Raw genomic sequence first — 23,036 nt, forward strand, 5'->3', positions numbered from 1 at the left:
CAAGGGGGAACCAGAGCAGAGTTGGGCATCTGATGGGCTGTGCACTGCAAGGTCCGCTAGCAGTGAGATTCACGCTGCCCCCTGCAAATTCACAGCCTCAACACTGGGGCAAATGCAGACCCTGGTATCCCCACAGTCATGGTGGCAGTGGGGCAGCAATGGGGCCGCAGCCGAGGACAGGCAATTTTTCTACCACTTCTATCCCAGCCACAGCAATTCAGCTGCCCCTGCTCCCTGGCAAGCTCCAGCAAGTGGCTTTGAGTGAAAAGAACAGAGCACCCAAATATCCTTTGGGGATGGTGCTACTTGGCATCCACCATATTACAAGCAGCACCTCGGTGCCTCATCTCATGTACTGAGACCAGCTCTTTCCCCATGCCCCCACAATATCACGTCCTCCCCCTGCTCCTCCCTGACCCCTGGGACCTGCAGCTTTGTCCCTGCTGGCAGGGGGGTGCGGGAGCCAGCTTGGGAACGCTGGCAAGCAGTACGTGTCGCCAGCAGAGAGGCACAGCAATATAGCCTCATTTTGCCCCTATGCCCCCATAGCCATGCACATTGATGTCCTATCACCAGGCCCAGGGTGGCTGGAAGGATGGGCGTGCCCTGGCCAAATGCCCCCAGCCCTATGAGGGACAGGAGCTGAGCTGCCTAAGTGGTAGCACTAAGCACATCCCCAGCCCCTGGGCTTTCTCTCCCTAAGGAGGTGCAGCATTGTTGAGCTCTCGTGTGGGGACACTTTGCAGGTTACCCTGCTCAGAGTTTGCAGAGCATGTGCTGTAAAAGGGGAAAATCTCCTTCAGCCCCGCACCAACCCCAGGTGCACGTCCCCCACCAAGAAGCACTAATAAGGGCAACATCTCCCCCTGCCTATCAATACTCACCTGCTCCACTTCCAAAATTGGGGACTCCTTTCACCTCTGAGTCAGGAAGCAGTTTTCCTCCTTGGTTCCAGATTGGAAACACCCCATAAGCTCCCACCATCATTCTCTGAACCCCCAACCCAGCCATCAGCCCCCATGCGACTAGCTGTACCCAGACAGCCACAGTTCTCAGCCTGGCACAGCCCAGCATCCCCTGCCCAGAGAAAGCAAAGACCTGGCAATGACTCCACAGCTTGAAGGAGTTCCAGGCACTGGAACTCAAAGGCTGCTACACAGAGATCTGGGCAAGCTTAAGGGTGGACAAAGCCTTGAGGATGAGAGCAGGGAAAGTAATGACTCAGTACAGATCTGTGGCTCTTACACAGGTTTGCTTCCTGAATGAAGATGTGAAACCTTTGCTTGAGCACGACAGGTCCCTTCGCCTCCCAAACAAATTATGACCATCTTTTCACCACTCATACTAGCAGGACTCAGCTCACTCCTCAACTAACACGAACCAGTGCTAGGTTCCTCCAAACCTCCACCACAGTGACAGCAGGAAGGAAAGAACAGCCCCAGGGAAGGGCTCTTCCGCATTTCCCTTGCAATGATTATTTAAGGGCGAGCACAGCAGGACTGCAGCGTTTTCAGATTTAATAGCAAGCCTGCACTCATCAGCACCAGCTCAGACACAGAGTATCAGAGGCAAGAAGTGGGCGAGTACATGAAATAGCAGAGGTGGACACGACGCACAGCTGGGCAAAACAACAGGACTAAAGCCGTAAGTGATGTCATCTGCAAGGAGCTAAATGCACTGTGGATGAAAGGAGCCTGCAGCTAGTATTTCAGCCTTGCCTTGCAAGGCTATTTTTGCTTAGATTGCTAAAATGTAATTACAACTAAATCCCCCTAACAAATACCAGAGAGCAGCAGGGGAGAGCTGTATTTAAAAGGAATTTTAAGTAGCAGCTGTAGTAGTACCTGATCACAGTGGGGAAAACAAACTGCGCCTGGGAAAGATGATTTGGTTGAAAGCTGGTGGAAGACGAGTGGCAAGAACAGAAATAGGGCTGTGGGGTCTTAAGAAACATGAAGAGCAATGCCACAGTCAGGGAAATGGCCTCTCCCCCCTGCCCAGCCAGATGCCAGGAGGTACAAGCTGCACGGCCGTGGGGAGGTGGCCGCAGGGGGCAGTTAGTCATTGCTGTCACTGCCTTGAATGCTTCCAGAGACCGCCTGGGACTGAAACCCTCAATACGGAAAACAAGCCCTTCAGAAGATTGAATTATTTCAGGCTGTCTTCTCTGCTGGTCCTGGCTGCTTTCAGTCTAGACTTCAATAATAACATGGAATTTGCAATTTGGAGACACGAGGCTGAAGGTCTCCCGGGCCCCAAGGCCAGAATTTGTCCCAGACACAGGTTGCTGGTTCTGCAGTCACTACCGAATAGGTCCCAGCAGGCTCTTCTCCTGGGGGATTGTACAGAGAGCATAGGGCAGGTGTGCCCCAGCTCTGGCCGCAGCCTCCCCCTCAGGTCCGTGCAAAGGCTCTATTAAAAATGAAAGGCAACTGTGCAATTCCCTAAGGAAGAGGGGAAAGGCTAAAGCTGTTAATGAGTACAATTAGTGTTGTAGTCAAGCAGAATCAGAGGAAATAATTAGCTCCTATTGTTTCCGTGGCATCTGAATTGCAGCCATGCTGGCTTTCCAAGCAGCAACACATCAGTCCAGCCTTACCCAGAGCACAGGAGACAGGGGGTCACAGCTTCCATGCAGCTCCAAGCAGCAGTCCAGGCCATCACCCTCTTTCACTACAGCCACTGGAGTCCATTTCGCAGATGGCTGGAGACTCACAAACAACAGCATACCCCAGCTCAGCTGCCTACAGAAGCATGCACAGCCCCACATTCGTCCTCTCCTGACGGTTCTCCAGTGAGATGGCTGGAGTACAGCAATTAAGTGACACCAAATACCTCTTTGTCCTAGTTTATAGGCAGCTTGCAGCCCTCTCCCAAACACGGAAGGCTGGGTGCAAGGCACTGCTAACCAGGGAATATGAAGAAGCAGCAAAGACAAAGTAATCATCTAATTCTTCAAATGAACTATTGCACTACTGTGTGTCCACGTAACACCCCCAGTACAATGAAGTTTGACCACCACTGGCACTTGGAGTGCTTTGCTGCTGCAGGGCTAAGGGTCATGGAGGTGGGTAGCTCAGGGAAAGATGAAGCTACCAGAAACAGCCCTAGGGCTTCACCACAGACTAGAGAAGTACCACGTCACTATTTTAGACAAAGCAGAAGAAAAAAGACTGAAAGAAACAAAGAGACCCAATAATTTATTGGCAGAGCTGAAAGTGGGCATTTGAAAACCATGGGGCTGACTCTCAACTGGGAAGCTCCTCCCAGCTGCAGAGAGATTTATAATACTGGTATCCCTCAGCGAAAGGCTCTGACATCAAGGCAGAATCCCACAGATCCTGCATGCCATGTACAGAAAGAGAGGAAAGTGCTGCAAGATGCGGCCCCGAGGGCACACTGCTAATCGAAAGGTTGGCCTCCCGCCCCGTTGCTAAAAAAGTTTGTGTATGACAAAATCAGCCTCTATCATCATCACTGCTGGAGGGCTTCAGATGGATCCTTTCTCCAAGAAGGAGTGCGAGAGTGGCCCATGAGTCCCTTCAGAGGTCAGAGGGCACTGGTGGAGACCTCTCAGTGCTGTCAACACGGAGAGAGGAGCTTAGTGCCAACTCTTGTTCTCACAATGTGATTTTTGTGTTTCGAAAGCTTGAATTATCCCTGGAAAACAGAGGAAAAAAAGAGGTTAAATATGTGCATTGCTCAGATCCCAGCACCCCATGATTCCACCCACCATGGCTATCAGTGTTGCCAACCCAGCCCGTCAGCCAAATCAACGCTTGTTAAATCTCCTTAGCAGATCTGCTTCCTAACTAGAGACTTTCCACTTGAGCCAACCTGCTGCTCCAGAAAGCAAGGAGATCTTGCTTCATCATGACTCATTGGGAAGAAAAAGGTATTACCTCTTGTGGTCAAAGCACACAACAGGCACTGCAAACCTCCCTGACAGATTCTGGGATTTAAATTGCAAGATCTCTTCCTTCTCAAATATTTATCCTCATGGACATGTCTCCAGGTCCAGTATATTTTGTCTCATTATCAATAAGTTCACTCTTTTAAGGCAGGAGGACTATTTAATCCGAAAATTAAGTTCCCCTAAATTTAAATAAGAGAGTTTCCTCAGCAGCTTTTACTCACATGAGTACAGCCATGGGGCTACCAACAAAGGAGTGCTGGTCCACCACCTTCATTTGTGTAGCCTTGCAGGACGCAGCAGTGATTGAAAATGGGGCAGATTACAGAAACCTGTTACTGCTTACTGCTACCCTGTGAGTAGCAGCAATAGGCAAAGCATATTTGAAAGGTATTGGTTTGTTTTAGTTTGTTTCCTTTCTTATTCAAATGGAATTAAAGGAGATGATGATTATTTTGGGAGGATGGGTTTGGTGCCTTCCCCTAACCAGGGCAGGACAGTAAGTTGCCCAAACTGAACACCCAAGGATGCCTGAGCACAGATTGCACCAAACTGGGACAGCCTTGTTGAAGAGTGAAGGCAGCTCATAGCTTCAGAAGCAAGGTGCTTTGCAGGACTGTAAAACTCTGCCTTGAGCTAGGTTTGTGCACTGCTAAGAGCCACGTGGCAGCTGTAACATCACAGTGCATGCTGGAACAGCTCCAGGAGGCAAGCTGGAGGAGCAGAACGAAGTCAAAAATACTCTTCAGGGGAGTTAACCAAGTTATTCTGCTTTTACTTGACAGCAAAAACCATGCTGGAGGCTATCTGTAGAAGACGGGGATTCACCTTTGTACCTGCAAACAAAGCAGGTTGTGCTGCCATCTGGGAACATGATTCAGAATTCATTAACTGGATTCCAGTTAATTTGCAAGAGCAGTATGACTTTTTGTCCCACAGTGTACTTTCACCTGTGCCATCTACCCCAGGAAGATGGCACACTCTGGTTAGCTCTTGAACAGTTTTTCCATCTTTTGTTTTCTCATCATTATCACAATGTCCCCATCCCTCTGCTCACCACTGTTCTCCTTGGTTAGCATAGGTAACTCAATATAGTGGAGAGCTAAATCAAATCTGTCACTGTCTTCCTATCCACTTGGCACACGTACTGCCTTCTGAGACTGGTATTTAATGAAGTGAGCTGGTTTTCTCTTCTGGAAGGTCACCTGAATGTCCTCTAAAAATAAAAATATTGCTAAGTGCTTGTGAAATATTTTGTAAACATTGTTCCTCACAAAAGCCCAGATCCGTGAGGAAGGAAAGACTTCAGAGCAAACTATGAAAGCACTGCTTGTCGAAAGCTGTGGAAGGTGGTTTGGGAGCAGTGGGACTCCCAGCAGCTCTCCAGAGCTCAGCTGTGTTGGAGCAGCTATATCCCATCACAAGGTGGGATTCAGACAATAGATCTGCTTCTCTGAGTGGGTTCCTCTGCCCTGGCACTTAGCAACACAGCAACCCCACTTGGCTACAACAAACCCAGCCCTCATCACAAGGCCTCATGCAAGCCCTTTTTAGAGAAAGTGCCTGCTGTCAGGAAACTTGGCCCTAGGGGGGAAAAAACAATCACAACAGCACTGAGCTCACCTTGCCTATTTTCTCTGCACATGGCTGGTTGCCATTACCAGAAGTAGCAGGTGGTTTCATCCCTTGGGCCACAGCATTATTCTTATTTCTAAATACAGTAGCTACTGTGTCCTTCCTGAACAAGTTTTTATTGACAGATATTTTATTCTGCCCCAGCCCACTGACAAGAGCAAAGGCACGTACACCAAGCTCCAGGCACCTCTCTCAGCATCCATTGCATGGATGTGCTCAGCACTCATTTACCACTTCATAGCTGCTAACAGACAACCCTAGGCAGCAGACCCAAGCTGAAGACGTACCTCTCAGCCTCCTAGGACCAGGTCTGGGATACAACTGGCATGCACAGTGGAAGGACACATTAACAAAACAGCACACAGCACTGCAACAAAGTGCTGAGTGAATGCAGACCACTGTGAATACTGGTGTCTTTGGTCACAAAAAATGCACCACAACAACAACCAACCACACCTTTTTGACCTTTGGGAAAAAGCCAGCAGTGGAACCAGCCCACAACCAGGCCTACGAGGCAAGAGGAAAACACGCCAGACCTTGGGAAGAGGGCTGGAAGCTGAGAGGTATGCCATGAAGTCACATAGGAAGAAAGATGAGGCCCTACCCTGGGTGTGACAGAGGGGGGGGAGCGTTCGATCAGCGGCCACTGCTGTTCACCAGGCCATGAAACTCCTCCCAGGCCCTGGCAAGCCAGAGGGAAAAAAAAAAATGAAACAAAAAACAAAAAAACAGCACTTCAGATCAAAGGCTTCTTAACTTTTAACAAGAGCAGAAACATTCAATGGCGTTTGAAAGGCACTCGTCTTCAGAGAGCAAGGCAATATTCTCTGATAGCCCTAGTGGATAGAAGCATCCTTAAAACCCAGCCAAACATCTGACAGCGCAAGGCAGCTTTTACGTTCTGCACAGACATGAAGCGTTCCCACTGGCTGCTGGCAATATAGCCACATTAATACCCAGAGACAGGTATGACCTTCCCAGTCACAAATGGAATATCCATTTCCTATCGCTAATAAAATAGCCAGTGTTTTGTATTTCTAGAGGATTATCACATTCCTTGGCAGGTTAAACTCAGCCAGCTACTGGCCTCGTGCTTCACCACATATCTGCAGTAATCCCTACAATAGGGTCTTCTTCTAATGCCGTATGGCTCAGTTAATAGGCCAGCCCTCAATCAGGCAGCAGAATCCGATTGTTTATAGAAAATCTCTCTTCCTATTGTAAACCTGCACTGTTAATAACAGCCCAGTAAAAACACCAGAGCTATCTGAAATGAAAACGTTTCCAAACAAGTTGGAGGGACAGGCCTAACGCTGCATTCCCTGGTGGAGAATGTTACTGACGTACAAAGTTAGCAGACTGAAAAATTGCTGTCTGTTTTACAAAGGCACCATTCTGAAAGCCCCTCTCAGGGAAATAAAGAAACGATGCTGAGGTTAATGTGAGCATGACTACTATCTTCCAGGATCAGAGACATCAAAGGACCTCATCGTTTTTCATACGCAGCTAAACAGTGCTGGAGGCTACAACACATGCCAAGCCATTCACCAACCCAAAGTTCCACAGAGCCAGAGGGACCCTAAAGAGAACCCAGGTCAGCCATAAACTCAGCAAGACCACCTGAGTTTATCTGCTAAGTGCCAGCCACACCTCACATCTTGTTTCCTGCACTGCCTCATCAGGCCACAGCAACATGACAGGAGAGTACAGAGATGGAAATTCCACAGCAGTTAGCATCTGTGCCTAAAATGGACCCTCAGCCTGGCTCCTACCTGTGCCTCACAGTCAAGCTCCTCATTAGCATTTGCAAAAGCAGCTCAGCTGTCACATGCTCTTTCCCAGCAAAGGCCCAAATAAACAGAGAATATACCAGAGTGTATGTCATGGGTACTGTCAAAGACTACATCACGAGCAGGCAGGCTTGCTGGGAACACAGCAAACAGGGCACGAGCAAGAAGCTTGTTACCACAATGTCTACCTTGGAATTTGTGACACTACTTTCCTGTAAAGCAGGATGGCAAATCCCTCTTTGGAAGGGATCAGAATTCACCTTTTGAGCATCCCCAGGAGCACAAAAATCTTCCTGATCATGACTAGGATGGACAAGTAACAGTCATCTACAGGAGTCCCAGAGCTACATCTGATCTCTGAGCTGACACTCAGACACTTTAAAGCAAAGAAAACATGAAGAGAAAAAGCAAATAGCAAAGGTGCTGTAAATGCTGCAAGAACAGCTTTCCAGACAGCTGGGGTTCACTAGCACGTCAGTCTTCCCTCAGCACTCAGTTGGAAAGTGCAAGGCAGAATAAAGGGTAAGTTAGCACAAGGTCTTCCTAAGGCATCTCACAGATGATCGCTGAGGTCAGATCTGCAATCCAGCTTGACACACAGCTTTGTCAGAGACAAAGCCCAGGTGGCTCATTCTAAACAAGGCACCAGCACAGACCCCTAAATGGGTGCATTTCCCCCAAGTCTCCCCTGAAAGGCCACAGAAAATTGCCTGGTTACCCAGCCAGTGCACAGCACCAGATGCTGCAGGTACTCTCCAGAAGAAAGCTGGGGGAAGACAAACTTGCAGCCACAATCTCTCCCAACTACTGAATACAAGTTGGAAAGCTACGCACATCTCTAGCCTCATTCCAGTCTCTACCTTCATATTCTCCCTTCAATCTCCCATTCCTTCTATCCCTACCACATTTCTACAACCAGTAATTACATCTCTTTCCTCTCCTGCAGTCCCCCTCAAACCCACAACTTCTGTCCTCTCCGCAGAAGGGACACGAGGGCAAATTATCTGTCTACATAATCAATAATGTACTACCCTTTCAAACCAAGGGGTTCTCTGTTCCAACATCTCATAACATCATGCACATAGTCCTTCAGCTGCCAAGCCCATCTCACACACAGAGAAAAGGATCTTCCAGCCAAGAATTTTTAAGCGAAGACCCTCATACATATTATACTGCTAATTAATCCAACTATCTGCTGACTTGACTGAAAAAAATCCACCAAGATGTGTCTGCTCTAATGTACCTAAACTGTGCTAGCGGAGCAAACTGCTCTCCATTTTGTACTGAACGAGGCTGCCAGTTAATTTTGTCTGGCAGAATCTTTATGACCTGTGATGTGCCAAGGGCACAGTGCCAGAGAGTCTAAGAGGTTATTTTTATGTATAGACATTTTTAGTACCTTAGTGTTATACTGTCTGTGTGACGATCAGATACTCAGTGAATTGATCCCCAACACTTAGGTTATTCCCACTGAACAGATGGGAAATGGAAACATTAGCAGGCTAAATAAAGCCAGCCAGAGCTGCTCCTCCACACTCATTCCTGACCCACAACTGTTGAAGTTTCCCACTCTCTCCCTCACTCCCAGGGTCAGGATGCAAGCAGAGCTCCCTTTCAAGTTGAAGGAAAAAAAAATAAATGCACAAAGGAGCCACCATCACAGACTTCAACAAAAACAGGAAGAACAGCCACAGCTGCTTCAAGGGAGTTTCCAAATCTAAATTGTGAAAGCAGCACTAGCTGTTTTCTCAAAATCCCAGCAGTTCCCCTTCGGTATTTTTCTACATAGCTCTGCTTTCCTACCATCTCCTTCCCCAGATAAAAAAAAAAAAAAAGAAAAAAAAAAAAGGAGATAGAGAGCTCACAGTACATGCTGCTCTCACAGCACTCACCAAGGTCTGTCCCTTCCACCAGCCTGCATGCAATCTGCCAGCACATCCACCACTCACTGCACACTGCATACATGGTGCCCAGAGCAGCACCGACCCTTCCTGATGCTGCCCACAATCCAGCAAAGTGCTTAAAGGATTTGTCCAAAGCCAACCAGGAACTCTGTGATAAGCTCACAGGCCAACAGCTTTAAAAAAAAATAAATATCTAGGATATTCTTGTAGCTTGAAATAATCCTTTCATTTAACAGGCAGTATCCGCAGCTAAGGCCAGCGGGGAAGCCATCACAACTTTGAAATCAACATATCTGAACTGACCTCCTTGAAAAGAAACATGAAGTGGATTATAGCAGCTTCTTTGCTAAAAGACAGGCCACCAAGATATGGGAGCCTTTTACAAAGTCACAGACACTTCTGAAGAACTGACAAAGAACAAGGCAGTGAATCCATCACTTCAAAGCCTGAGTCTACGGAAGTGCTCTTAACTTGCAGCACCAAGAAAAGTTACTGGAATTGGAGAATGGAGTGATAAATGGATTAAGCCAGCACTGCAGAGCCTCAGGAGAAGAGGACAACTATCAGATCTGGAACCTCACCGCTCTTTTCTGTCTTTTATTCCTGTTCTTTGACTTGATGGAATGAGAGTGAAGCAACACAGCCCTCTAGAGCTGGTGAGATCCAAGACAACCCATTACTCCATTGACAGGCATCAGTGTGCAAGGGGCCCGTCTGCAAACTGAGCAACTTCAGACAAGGTACAGCTGAAGACAAAGATGACACAAATAGGACAGCACCACTAAAGAATATCAATTCCCAATGTTCCTGGAAATTAGCAAGCAAATGGAAACTAGTGCTACAAAAACGTAAAGTTTACATAATAAGGAGACTTCTCACCAGCACACCATCACCATCTTCCTGCTTCAGAAACACTCATCTGGCCACACATTTACCACTTCCCTAAGGATTTCTTCTGCCACACTTCCCTTGAATTCAAGACTGCACTGCCCACTCCACCCCCACTTTCTTTCCTTTTTTTTTTTTTTTTTAATCTTTAAAACACAATAACCTTGTTCCCACATTCTTCTTACAGTGCATACCCTTATTCCCTCCCTAGGATTATCTGTTTGCTTCCTAACTAAAATATTGTCCAAGGCCATTTCCTCCAACCGCCTGCAGTGAAATGAACCCAGTGCCAGCCCTATTAAGATCACCTATTCTTCTCATTTACTTGAGCCATCCCATTAGTTATCAGTAGTGACTTTGAAAGGAACAGAGAGTTTTATACCCTGCTCAGCTCTCACTGCAGCAGGCACTTACAAATAACTGAAGCTTTGTTTTCAGAAAAAAAAAAAAAAAGTAGCCTTGCTTTTGAGCTGACAGGACAATCCATAAAGTCACACAGAAACCAAAATATTTCCAGACCACTCAGCTCAGTGGAAGCTCGCAGCACGGCTGCACAGTGAATGCCTGGTCTCTCCTGTCACATGAAGCAATGCTGTTCAACTCTTGTGGGCATCCTGGATGGTGCTGCAGGTGGGAGCTCTCAGCACAGGAAACGGTCATTGACCACACAGGTACCAGCAAAGAAAAGGTAAGGTTGAAAACCCCAGACAGGGCAAGCAGATATGCTTTTCAAAAACAAAACAAAAAACAATGCACAAGAAAACACTATAAACCACAGAGTGTACATTCTAAAACAGCAAAAAAGATTTGTTTTTTCTTTATTCCAAATCACAGAGAGTGCTGCTGCCCATAACCCAATGTCAGTGCTGAACCATGTCACTTCCAAGGTTAAAAACACTGATGACAGAACCTTTTACACTGTCTGCTTCAGGAGAGTGCACCTCTGGGAAGGAACAAAGAGAAGCAATCTCTCTCCAGCTACTGAAAGAAGGCAGCCCACAAAATGTGGTGTTCTCAGGTACTGAGTGAGCACTGTAATGTCTAAGGTACTATAAATCCTCTGGAATTAAGAAGAGTCCAAGAGAATGCTCTAGCTCTTCCAGTAAGATTGGTAATTAATACAGACTAGGCTGACCCTTCCACTTGCAGGGATTTAGGCAGCTTGTCAATATAGCAAGCAAGAGAAAGGACGAACATGTGAATACTGCAATGAAAGATCTGCTTATCTAGCTAAATGCACAAGCCCCACCACTGTGAGCAGAAGGGACAGAATGCAGAAGAGCTCTTTGGAATAACTGTGTAGCAACAGATACTTTTCAAAAGCAGCCTGGCAGTACCACCACCTTCTGAAACAAAGGAGGCTGCAGCCTCACTGACAACTCATGAAAAATGGTGTCTAAAAACAAGTTAATATGAAGTGCAATATCACAAAAGGAATATATAAAACCTGAAACACAGTGCTCAGCTTCCACAGTGAGGGGCACGCTACCAATTTCTACCGAAGTGTTCATTTACAGTGTGTCAAAAGCTAATCCAGGTCAATTCACTACCTAAAAGTCAAGGTTTTGAGAAACGCCTGTTCTTTTCTTGCTAAGCATGCTCCCTTTCCCAAAGCACAATCAATGCCAATCAAACCCTGCACACGAGCAGAGCTCTAGTGGAGAGATGCAGCCCATACAAATGAAAAATGCCACAAGCTCCCCTAGAAAGGCAGTCCTGACAAAGCCTACAGCATGGCTCTTCCATTAGAGCCTTTCATAAAACACAGCCAGAGTGTGAATACTGAGCGCTGGCTAGAAAGCCCTCTCGAGCCATAAATCACATGGTACATGCACAGCATAAGTGGAGTTTATTCATGACGGACAGTATTTCAACAGGGCTTGATAGATGGCCGAGGAAAAGGAGCCAGACTTTATGGAGGATAGAACTAGTTACACAAGAGATTCTTCATTAGTGAGAAATCCTTAATGACACGAAGCTTAGCCAAGCGGAGTCAGCCTGAAAGCTGGGGCTGTCCTGCTCTTCTCTGTCAACAAAGCAGGCACCAACACCTCCCTGCAGCTTGCTGCCTGCAACTCCTCCGTGCTAGCACTGATACTGAGCAAGAAAAGCACAATAAGTCAGTCCACGCACCACTACACAGAAACTCCAGTGACAAGCAGCTCTGCTCTGAATTTACACCAGCACCATTAGAAGGAAATGTTGGACTGCACTAAAAGCAGAGTGCTGCAGCTCAAGCGAAGCAATGGAAAAAAGTCTCATGACACCCTACATGATGGAAGGTTAATTGCTCAGACCTACTCCACTAGGACACCAAACCAACTTCTGACAACCACTCCTTCCCACAGAAGGGTACGTGGGAGACGAGCTAGCCTGGTCCTATTTAACAACTGCTCCCAACTGTAATCTGAACCACTAAATCTGATTCCTCAAACACCTGTTATTCTTGGACAAGCTCCTCTTGCACCATACATCAGAAGAATAAAATGAAACCTATGCTACACGGAAAGAGAGGACAGACTACTGTAGGGAAATAAGACCACGACACCGGATGCACCATCACTGATACCTGCCTGAGCAAAACCAGACACAAACATTACAACAGCAGCACTGTGATCTAGAAAGTGCTGACGGGGATAGCTTATAAAGGAAAGGCCACATCACTTCCTGTCTAAACTTGCTACACAAACAAATATCACAGCTCCAGCACAGGCCTGGGATACAGCTTTCCTTAAAGAGTCTGGGAGAACAGAACAACCTCCTTCTTCACATCAGAAAGCCGCAATACCAGCTTGCAGTCTTCCACTGCAGAAGCAAAATATACTGGAAAATGTCCACATGAGCACTTTGCTACCTCATAACACAGGTAGAGAGTTGATAGTGCCCTCTCCTGGCAATAAGCACATGAGAAATGTTACTGGCAAAAATCACAAGATTTCAACATAAGTAGGAACTTTCAGAAACACCAAAGCTTACTGGAAAAAGATAGGGTTTAAGAACAATAATTTCCCTTTTCCTTCTCCTTCCCACACACACAGGCAGGAGAGCCATGTGGAGCACTAGATGCCTAAAGGCAGTTTAAACAGACTCATGTATTATTGCTAGTGACTCACACCCCAAATCAGCTGCTACTAGTAGCTACATTTCTGCTAAAAGCAGGACTGAGCTCACCGAACCCTCTGCCAGCACACCAAAGAGATGGTGTTTATGCAGAAAGGACAAGCCAGCACAATGAAAATAAGTCATGAAAGGTACTTGGACCCTGATTAAGGTTTGGATTAGAAAAAAGCTCACTATCTTATTAATTTGTTTCACTTCTTCCAAGTGTTAATTTAATCAATATGACCTAATTGGTGTATTGGTTCATAATATATGTCAGGAAAAAAAAAAGTTAAGTGATCCACTATAACCAATACTTGCACATGCAATTCTCTGTCACATTGTGGGAAATAAAAGTCACCCTGAATGGCCTGGTATGGTAAGCTATAATAGGTTTATTTAAAAATACAGTTGTCCTCTCTGTGTACCACGATCTTCTAGTCTCGTTAAAGAGCCCCTGTCACCAGGGCCTGGAAGACTTAATATATGACGTTTATTATGATTAGAAATCATTTGTACAGCACTGTAAATTCACACAGCTCTTTCCCAAGAACATTTATAAGTCTAATGGCACTATAAATCCCTGTTAGCTTCCGCACTTTATTCCCCTGAATCTCTATTTATTCAAATGATCTCACCCCCCCCACACCCCCCCACTGCAATCTTGTCTCTGAATATACGAAGCCACAGTCCCACACTGGGCAGCCATCTCCCAAGTGACAGGCTGGGTGGATTGCTAACAAAGCCCAGGACTATACACTCAAAAAAGAATACTATTAGAACAGAACGAACCTAATAACAGCACAATAACGACACAGACGTTTAGCTTTCAAAGCACACTGGCAACAGCCGCTGCTGTTTGTCTCACTGTTCGCACCGCACAGCCCCGACGCACACCAGCAGCTCTCCCCGTTCTTGTGAGCTGCATTAAATTGCTCGAGCACGCATGCAACCTGCAGCAGGCCCTCCCCCTGCCACCATACGTACTTGATGCTGTCGGTGTGTGTTTTATATTCCATGATGGTGTTGGGAGGTAGGTTGAGCACTCTTCGTAACGTGTCGCGTATCCGGGCTGTCGTGGCCTGGTCGCTGGCTGTCTTGTTCCATATCGAGATAATGTCCTCCTACAGAATAGCACGTAAGGAAGGGGTAAGCAGATGGCATTTTCTGTAGCCCTGCCAAATGGAAGCATATGCCTGCTCTCGGAACGGCTTACCTGGAATCGGACAGAGACGACTGCCCCACAGATTTCTTCGCCCACCATAAACTGTTCTCCAAGCATGGCCAGAATGAGATTCTCCCAACATCGTGACGCTAAGCCCTTCCGCAGACGGATAATCCATTTACCACCATTTTTGTTGGCATCATCCTAGGAAGATGTGCAAGAAATCAATTTGTTTTCTTCTAGTAATTTTTCTGCTTCCCACAAGACAGCAAAGCCATAGATGGTAGCAGATATTGATTGGGTGGAGCACCAGGATATTTGGAGGCATTTCAAAGCAAAAGCATTTCTCTGCTCCCCCATACAAGCAGAGAAAGAGGAATGCCACTTACTTCGAATACAAAGTAACTGAAACAAGGACTCTCGACATTCCAGCTGACACTATACACTTAAGGCTTGAGCTCTATTATTTTGATTCCGCTAATAAAGACTGCAACAGCCTATCCATCTGCACACAGAATCAGGGGGAAGAACCTTAAAATTATTCCAAACTCTAGCCTAATTCCACCTTTGTTTAATCCCTCGTATACGTAGCTTTCCTTGTTAGAAGAAGAAAAATCCCTTATCACAGAACATGGAAGGCAGGGAAACAGTTTGAAAAAAATCACGTTTAAAAGTAAGGGGAAAGTTGGAACACTTTCCTTCAGCATTTCCAGGAATGAGCTCACATAGCAAGTTAACACAGAATGCCTGTTCTCTGAAAACCACTGTCATTATCACAGATATAGATGAGCTGTGCTGAGCCAAGGAAATACACAAAAATCAGGAGAAATGAAAGGAAAAATTTATGCTAAGTGCCTAACCCATCACCTCAAAATTGCAATTCTGTATGTTGAACTGAAAACTGCTACAGGCTGCCCTGCTTCACAGAACACACCACCAAATCAAACAGCAGATCTTCCTTTGTGCAGAATTCTCACTGTGGCATTCCCTTGTAGCTGGAAACTCTTAAAGGGGAACAAACTCCATCCAAAGCCCACAACTGAGAAGTAGGAATAAGTCTAAGAGGAGGTGGCACTTAGGAAGAGAATGAACAGAGGTCGAGGACAGAAACAGAGAAGAAAAGAGAGCTCATAGAGAAGTGTATTACACAGAACATCCCTGGCCAAATAATTAGCAATCCCCTTTGACAACCTAAGTTACACTTCAAAGATGCCAGGCAAGACAGCCCAATCCATCTTAATGGAACAAAATTAACTTTATTTTAGCTATAAAGCTAAAGGAAGCTATAAAGCTTCCTTAGAACTTAGAAAAACTAAGCATTTGTGTACTCTCAGAGAAAGCAAATGCCAGTGAAGCAATCCTGAGCAAATGGGAAAATGTCAGCACAAGAGCAGCATTCACCAGACCCCCAGTCTTCATGTGAGTGTTAGAACCCATACTGTAAGGGGAAGGTGTGAGCCATGGAAAACCTCAAAGCATGAAAGCAGCCATGTGCAAGATGAAGAATCCAATCAGCAATAGTTCTAGGAATGTGGTATATTCCTAGAAATGCAAAGTGCTTTCTGATTAAGCATCCTTGTTTTCCAAGTTGTGGACACCCCACTCTGAGAATTAAGTTGCCCAGACTTCAGCCTTTGGATGTTGGATGAACTCCTCAAACATTCCACACTGACTTACAGCAGTAAGAAAACAAATTGGTATAGCTCAAAACACCTTAAACATTGTTTAGGAAGGTTCAAGGCTGGAAAGAGAATGGTCATTGGGAAGCAGATGCTGTATTGTGTGTTTTACGGTTATTGTTAGTTTTCTTTCAGGTTAAACAAGCTTTGGTTCAGTCAAGCATTTCATTTCCCTTTACCAGAATAATAATGATCTGCGGCCCAGAAAAATCACATGGGAACATTATGCTTCTGCTATGACTTTACCCAGAAAAGGCACAGATGGATACTACATATATGTATACATGCTCACAAAAATTACAGTAATTAAGCTTACTTTGGAAGGAACATAAAGCCCTAAAAAGAGTAGCAAAGAGAAGGGAAGCAACAAGGGTCTTCTTCCACAAGTACAAGAAGGCAACGTGACCAGAAATCAAAGAAAAACAGCCTCTCCATCCTCCTCTTGAAATGGCTACGGGGAAATTCTCTACAGAAATTCTGCTATCATTAACTTGTGGACTCTCTGGTGGACACATTATCAGAGCAGCTGATAGAGAGCTGACTAGAAGTCCAAAGAGGGGTAAGCGTTTTATATAAATTGTATTTGCAGTAACTGGCTATAAAACACCTTGCTTAAGATAATTGCCAACCAGGGTCACATATAAATTTCTCAGGACCAAGCAGCATAATTAGGTACTGCAGAACAACACATAAAATTCTCATATTGCAAATGGTATTGGTCATTGCTGGAAGCCAGCCAGGAACTGGAAGAATGATTTGTTGGGCAAGGATTTTTTTTTTTTCCCCTTCTTTATACAGATTTGGACAGAAATGAACATATGCAAACCAAGTGCCTCGTAAGGCAAAAAAGTGAACAAAGGGCTAAGTATTCTTTCCATTTCCTGTTCTGTGTACAGCTGTAAGCTTTTAAGCATGTGCATCTCCTTGCTTCTTATTTTCTTTCTTCTTCCCTTATTGAGAGGTTCAGTCCCTTTTAGAGGAAAGCTCCACGCTGCTGCCATAGGACAAAGCAATAATAAGGGGTAAAAGTTAGTATGTAGTGAGCACAGAGCTTATCTGGGCTACCCTTTTTACTGAGCTGCAGGCAACACTGCCCAGAGGTATCTTCTGGACCCACAGAAAGCACAGCTAGTAACTCCCTTCATCTGCCCTCTCCCCTGCCAGAAGATCACAGAGCCACCAGGTTACACAAAACAGAGTTTTGAGAACAAGTTTACAGCAAATTCAGAAGGCTGAATCCAAGAGTGCCATTAAGCAACAAGAATCTCTTCACTGCAGAAGGTTTCATCCATCATTCTCTGGGGAAGTAACAAGGCAGACATGAGAGTTCCAACTCACCTCCCACATGGGTTTGATGCCCTCTTTGAAAAGATGGAAGTCACTATGGCCTGTCAGGTCCCCAGGACGTACCATGTGACTGTAAAACCGCCAGAACTGCTCCACCTGCAATGACACGAACCACACAGAGAGGCTGCTCAAACTGTTCAGAGCCCTTTCTACAACAGCTCACCAGACACACCTTCCCCTCTTCTCTTTTTTATTTCTTGTCACAAGGGTGTTTATTAGGATAGCAACAGGATCAGAAATTGGTGCCTACTTCTCATTGGCTCTATCAGCAAGTGACCACCTGAAATATTCAACAAGTGCCTGCAAAAATTACTTGGTGTTTGTCCAAAGCAGTCTGTGCTAAGACAGCTTCTGCTCTAGAGAACAGTTGCCAGATTCTAATGCTCAAACTTTAAATTAGTGGACATCTATCAAGTGCAACAGCCGCAGTCAAGCGTCCCTGCGCTACAAGAGAACTCATTCCTGCACCAATCACTGTTCTCAGTGCTAATGGAGACTGCAGAAGCCTCCAAATCTGACATATTTTGGATTGATTTTTACTGTATCCAGATTGTAAGACACCAGAAACATTCTGGTGCTGTTTTAAAATCTTTAGGCACCACTCAGAGCTTTTCTTTAAATCCCTCTTATTTCCCTTTACAGCCTGCTATGACATTCTGGCCACTAGAAAAATACCATTTTCCATCATGCCACCCCCTGTGTCTACTTCAGATAGCCTGGCCAGAACTTTTAATTCTTAAAAATAAAACATCTATTCTTTTAGATTCTCTGAATGAAAAAGGACTTTAGAGAGGCTGGATCTTTGAAAGAAGGCACTGGAATTGATTATACTAATTTTCACATTTTAAGAGGACTCTAATCAGTAAGACCACAGCTATTAATCAGATCAGCAGTGAAGCTGGAGGGGTTAGACACCATCCCAAGTACTTATCAGAGACCTCGATGACTTGGTCAGAACTTGGAATTCTGCTTCAAACTCTGATCACTGCCATCCAAAAGGGAATTTGCTTTTATAGCCAATATAATTATGAATCAAGGCTGAGATGGGGTCAGAAACAATCTATTTCTGCAAGATAATTTCTATACTGCATTTGGATGCAAGTTCTCACAATGAGTGCACCTGCCCTCTAGTGGTTAGCATTTAAAAGCTTTGAGTTAGAGCATTCTATTGAAAAGCAAAGGACAAATGTGAACCCAGGCTTCAGATCAGACAGTCCTTCCTAGAGCTTATTCTCCCTCCTTCTTTAACAGAATTTGGAACCAAACCTTCTGACCAACTTCCTTCCATCCTACCTGAATTCTAACATTTTCAGCCTACAATATCAACCAATTTTTCAGTTTGCCTTCCAACCAACTTCACTGCAACAACCAACTGCACCTCAGTTATCACTTCCACAGCAACAGTAGACACCAGGCCAACAGCTGCTCACACACCAAGCATACCAGATAAATGTTCCTGAAACACTCTTTGTGGTGGAAATACTGGGGGGTAGGGGGAAACAGCTGTACAATCATTCCTTCACAGCTCTTCCTTTCTTCTCTTGCTCATCTGTCAAGTTACATTGCACCTAGCAGGTTACAGTTATAAGAGTTCTCACCATTCTTCTATTATTATTCAAGCTGCCTAGCACAGGGCAGAAAAGAACTGCTTGGGACATGCCATCTGCTGTAGGTAGTTCAAGAACTCACCTGTAAGTCCTCCGCTCTCAACAGCAGAAGCACAGCATGCACGTGCATACACTCAATGCACAGAAAAGTAAGTCAGCCACAATTACTACATCATGCCCAAATGATACAAGCACAACAAGGATATACTTACTGAGGCAAAGGTGCCAATTTGTTTGATGTTCTGTTCATAACTCTGTGAGCTGGTAGGCCTCCCAGGTGTTCGTCTGGAGTACCAGAAAGTGTAATTATACTGCAAGGGATGCTCAGCTGGTCCCGGGACAACTGCCTGCAGAACAAAAAACAATTCTTATCTCTAATATGCTCTTCTACAACAAGAATGGAAAAAAATATATTCACAGAAATCCACATGTTCCCATCCTAACAGAGTGTAAAACAAACAACAAACCCTAATTTTCACTGAAAAATGCCATTGCTACTACTGCAGTTAGGCAGTCTGGCATGGACCATAAGGCTAACAGCAGCTGGTCATTTCAAAGAGTATTAGATATTTTCTGTGTGGGGATGGTTAAGGAAATAATAACTTAAGCTCTAAGAAGTGTCACACAAGAACAAGCCTCACAACAATCAAAAACAGCATTATTAAGTTTACCTTTTAATTCCGTACTGTGACTGTCTTAAAAGAAAATGACAAACTAAAAATGGCAATATCTTTTCCAAATGAAGAAAAAAAGTCATTCTTCCCTATGAAGAATAAAACTCATTTATACTAAACCATGATTCAAAAGCAATTACAACTCATTGATGACTGCAGCTCTCTTAAGCAACTGACACCCCCAGCACTCTGGGAGGATTATTCTGTCTTCTAATGAGTGTGAAAAGAGGTTAACAAGAACTTATTATCCAGGAGTCAAAACTGACATGACACAAGATGAGGGCTTTGGAGCTTTTTTCCACTTGGTATTGCTGCAGGAGTAAAGAGAGCTTAAATCTCTATTCTATTCTTGTCTATGGTAAATTTACAATGATTGTATTACTTCAGACACAGTAGTATAAGCACAAGATTTAAAAAAAAAAAAACACCAAACAAATAAGCATAGAATCATATCCATCTTCTCAACACAGGAACACTGCACTCACTGAGATCTCATCTTAAGAGTAATGCCAATAACGGGACAAACACAGCTTGTAAGCCAGCTGAAAGCCACCACTCTTCTGTCAATCACTCCTTTCCCCACATCCTTTTCCAAATTGTGTTTTCAGGGGTCAGGAAAAGAAAGCTTCATTTTTTCTAATCTAAGCAAAAGCCTGGCTGCACTTAGATGCAATTGTGAAGGAAGCATTCACCGCCCAGATTATGCATCTTCATTCCAAATTGAAACTTCAAAAACAGAGTAACACAGTTCTTCTGTCATCATCACCACAGTAACAAAACATAACGTGATGACAGTCCTCCAAGACATTTTCCTTATACTTAAACTGAGGGCTCTAGCACTCTCACCTCATGCCCTGGTGAGGGAAAGCAGCCACCGGCACCTTACCTTCCTCTTGGTGGTACTCTGTGGTTTCTCTCGATCATTCTTTTCCTTCTCACTGTCTTTCTGTGTGTTATTCTCCTCGTTCTGGTCATGGTCTCCACTATCATCATCTTTCAATCTGGTAATGAAAAAGAACACTGGCAGTGAGCATTATTTCTTGGAGCTGATTAGTTTCAAACCAAGCAGCAGCAGCCTCTATTTATGCACTACTCCCGCTAGCAGTGCCACTGGTGGTTAGAAATCTACACTTGACAGCACACACAGACTCCTCAGGCACGTGCAAAAAAATGAATTCAAACACTCTGTACCGGACCACAGACCCATTGCAAAAAAACCCCACCGCGTGGACCCCCAAATCTGCAGTCAGCGGCCACACAGACCCCACCGCAGCTTTCTGACCCTTTCCCTGGCTCTCCACAGCCCGGGCCAGGCGCGGCAGCCATCACCCCCTGCACGCCTCAGGGCTCCCGGCCTGCCCCACTCCCTGCCGAGGGCAGGAAAAGCCGAGCGAGAACCGTGGCCAGAAGGCCGGCCCGTCCCACGGCGATGCCTCCCGCCAGGGCGCGGGGCCGAGCCGGGAATGGGGAAAGGGGCTGTGCTCGGCCCCGTGACTCATCGCGGATGGAAGCTGCGGGCAGGGCCTGAGCCACGCCGCCGACTCACGCGTCGAATTTGTTGTTCATCGTCGCTCGCTGCCGCCACCCCCGTCCACCTCAGCGACTTCCGCTTCGCCGAGTCCGCTCTCCAAAGTCTTCCGCCACTTCCTGCGACGACAGCGACGCCATGCTCCCCGCCCCGGTATCGTGGGGGCGGAGCGCGGCGGAAGTGAAAGAAGGACACTTCCGGTCGCCATCTTGATCCCTTGATTCGGTTGCGTGGGTTGGGCTGGTGACGTCTCGCAGCTCTTCTTGGACCCGTTCTGCAGCACAGAAATGAGTACTTAAGAAGGCAGATTACGTAGACTTTCAATTAGGAACTCACAGTGCCCAAGACGGCTTGCATTGCAGGACGGGGGCAGCTGAGTCAACTACATTTTGCCTATTACAGTGCTACGAGCAAGGACATTGACACGTACATGTGTAGATGGGTGCATTTCTCACTCTATACTTCCAGATACACCATCATGTGGAGGAGAGGCCATCATAAAGCGCTAGTTGTGGCATCTGAGCCGGTTATGAAGGAATCTGTGGTCACTTGGAACATGTTGGTGTTTGAATACAGATTGTGGGTCATCCTTTGCCTGCAGATATGAGAGCTGATGAGCTTTATGAATCTTTTAATACTGTAACAGATTTCCAGCAAGTGAGATTTATCCATATGTGCAAATCCACATAATCCATACTGAGTTGGTGAAGTTGCAAAGACAGCAGCTACGTATCTCTACTAGAAAAGTAATATTACTGACTGAGGAACGTAGTGTACAATCAGCTTTGTTCCATTCTAGGGTGAAACAACGTTTCTATGTCTGTGGTGACTGTCAATGAATACCAATAAGTACTTAGACAAAGTACTGGGCTTTTGAAATGCAATTAAAATAGATAAATAACAGTGTCTCAGAAGAAACAGGAAGAGGATGTGGGAAGACTACTAGAAAATATGTGAACTACAAATATTTTAAATGTGCTGCAGCTGCACAAGAGACAAATACTCATTACCTTTAATTTCCTGAGCAAAGTATGCATCATTGAGGATCCATGACTCTCCTGGTGCCTAGCTCTTCTGGTGGTTCCTGGTCTCACCCTTAATAAGTGTTTGCAGATCCTGCAAGTGTGTTAGTGCCAGCAGCAGACTCATTAACATAGGCTGAAGCACTTTGCCGGTGGTGGGAAGGTTTATTAGAGCTGCATGTGGAAATACAAGCGCAAGGAGCACTATGACATCTTGGCTTCATAGCTTCATTTAGAGCCTGAATTGTCACAGCTGAGTCTAACCATGTCTATGACCCAGTTGTATTACTTATCTGACTATAGGAAATAAATGCCCACGTAATTTTTTTATTATTATTTATTTGTTTTGGAGGCAAGACCTGTGAAGGATGACCATTAGTATACGGATATTTCTCAAATCACTTGCTCTCCTGTACTGACTTTGAAATTTGTGCCATTTAAATACCCTTGGATACAAATCTTCTTGTTTTCTAAGTGAAGCCTTGCCCAAATTGATGTAAACAACAAAATCAAAAACATTGCTTTTGTTACCTTCCTGTGCTTGTTTTCCAATTGTTCAGCTGCCTTTTTCAGCATATCATTACTCAGACAAGGAACTGCCTTCATTGTTAAAATAGAAATTATAGTTGCAATTAACACTAGCAGCCATTAGATGGTAATGTTTGCTCACCATTATGCTGAGTATTATGTTTGCCAAGTCTCAATCAGTGAGGCAGTTGAGACAAAGAATAGGCACTGCCTGGGGTATATCATCTGACGTGGGTAGAGTGTCACAAGTGGCCTTC

The 23,036-nt window shown here is 45.3% G+C and overlaps 1 protein-coding gene across 3 annotated transcripts; it reads right to left on the minus strand.

Moving 5' to 3' along the window:
• Positions 1-3,174: 3,174 nt before the first annotated feature.
• On the minus strand, positions 3,175-21,405 carry EIF4E2 (eukaryotic translation initiation factor 4E family member 2). 3 transcript variants are annotated; one of them, XM_010716809.4, is made up of 8 exons: positions 21,248-21,405; positions 20,588-20,702; positions 19,240-19,374; positions 17,412-17,516; positions 14,446-14,598; positions 14,217-14,353; positions 6,153-6,230; positions 3,175-3,660 (listed from the first exon to the last, which is right to left on the minus strand). In XM_010716809.4, the coding sequence occupies exons 1-7, from the start codon at positions 21,265-21,267 to the stop codon at positions 6,185-6,187; spliced, it is 711 nt and encodes a 236-aa protein (XP_010715111.1). In that variant the 5' UTR covers positions 21,268-21,405; the 3' UTR covers positions 3,175-3,660; positions 6,153-6,184. The 3 variants fall into 3 exon arrangements, with proteins under 3 accessions (XP_010715111.1, XP_031410913.1, XP_031410914.1); XM_031555053.2 differs by lacking the exon at positions 21,248-21,405 and adding an exon at positions 20,984-21,168; XM_031555054.2 differs by lacking the exons at positions 6,153-6,230; positions 21,248-21,405 and adding an exon at positions 20,984-21,167.
• Between the last annotated feature and the right edge of the window lie 1,631 nt (positions 21,406-23,036).

This window comes from Meleagris gallopavo, chromosome 11 (assembly GCF_905368555.1).
Source record: "Meleagris gallopavo chromosome 11, MGAL_WU_HG_1.1, whole genome shotgun sequence".
Lineage (NCBI taxonomy): Eukaryota > Metazoa > Chordata > Aves > Galliformes > Phasianidae > Meleagris > Meleagris gallopavo.

Excerpts from the sequence above, each read along its gene's own strand:
- EIF4E2 (XM_031555053.2), bottom strand. The coding sequence starts at position 21,027 with ATGGCTGCCGCGCCTGGCCCGGGCTGTGGAGAGCCAGGGAAAGG. Across the intron at positions 17,517-19,239 it reads AAATTGGCACCTTTGCCTCA|GTGGAGCAGTTCTGGCGGTT; the intron begins GTAAGTATATCC and ends GTGTCATTGCAG. Across the intron at positions 14,354-14,445 it reads TCGTCTCTGTCCGATTCCAG|GAGGACATTATCTCGATATG; the intron begins GTAAGCCGTTCC and ends GCTATTCTGTAG.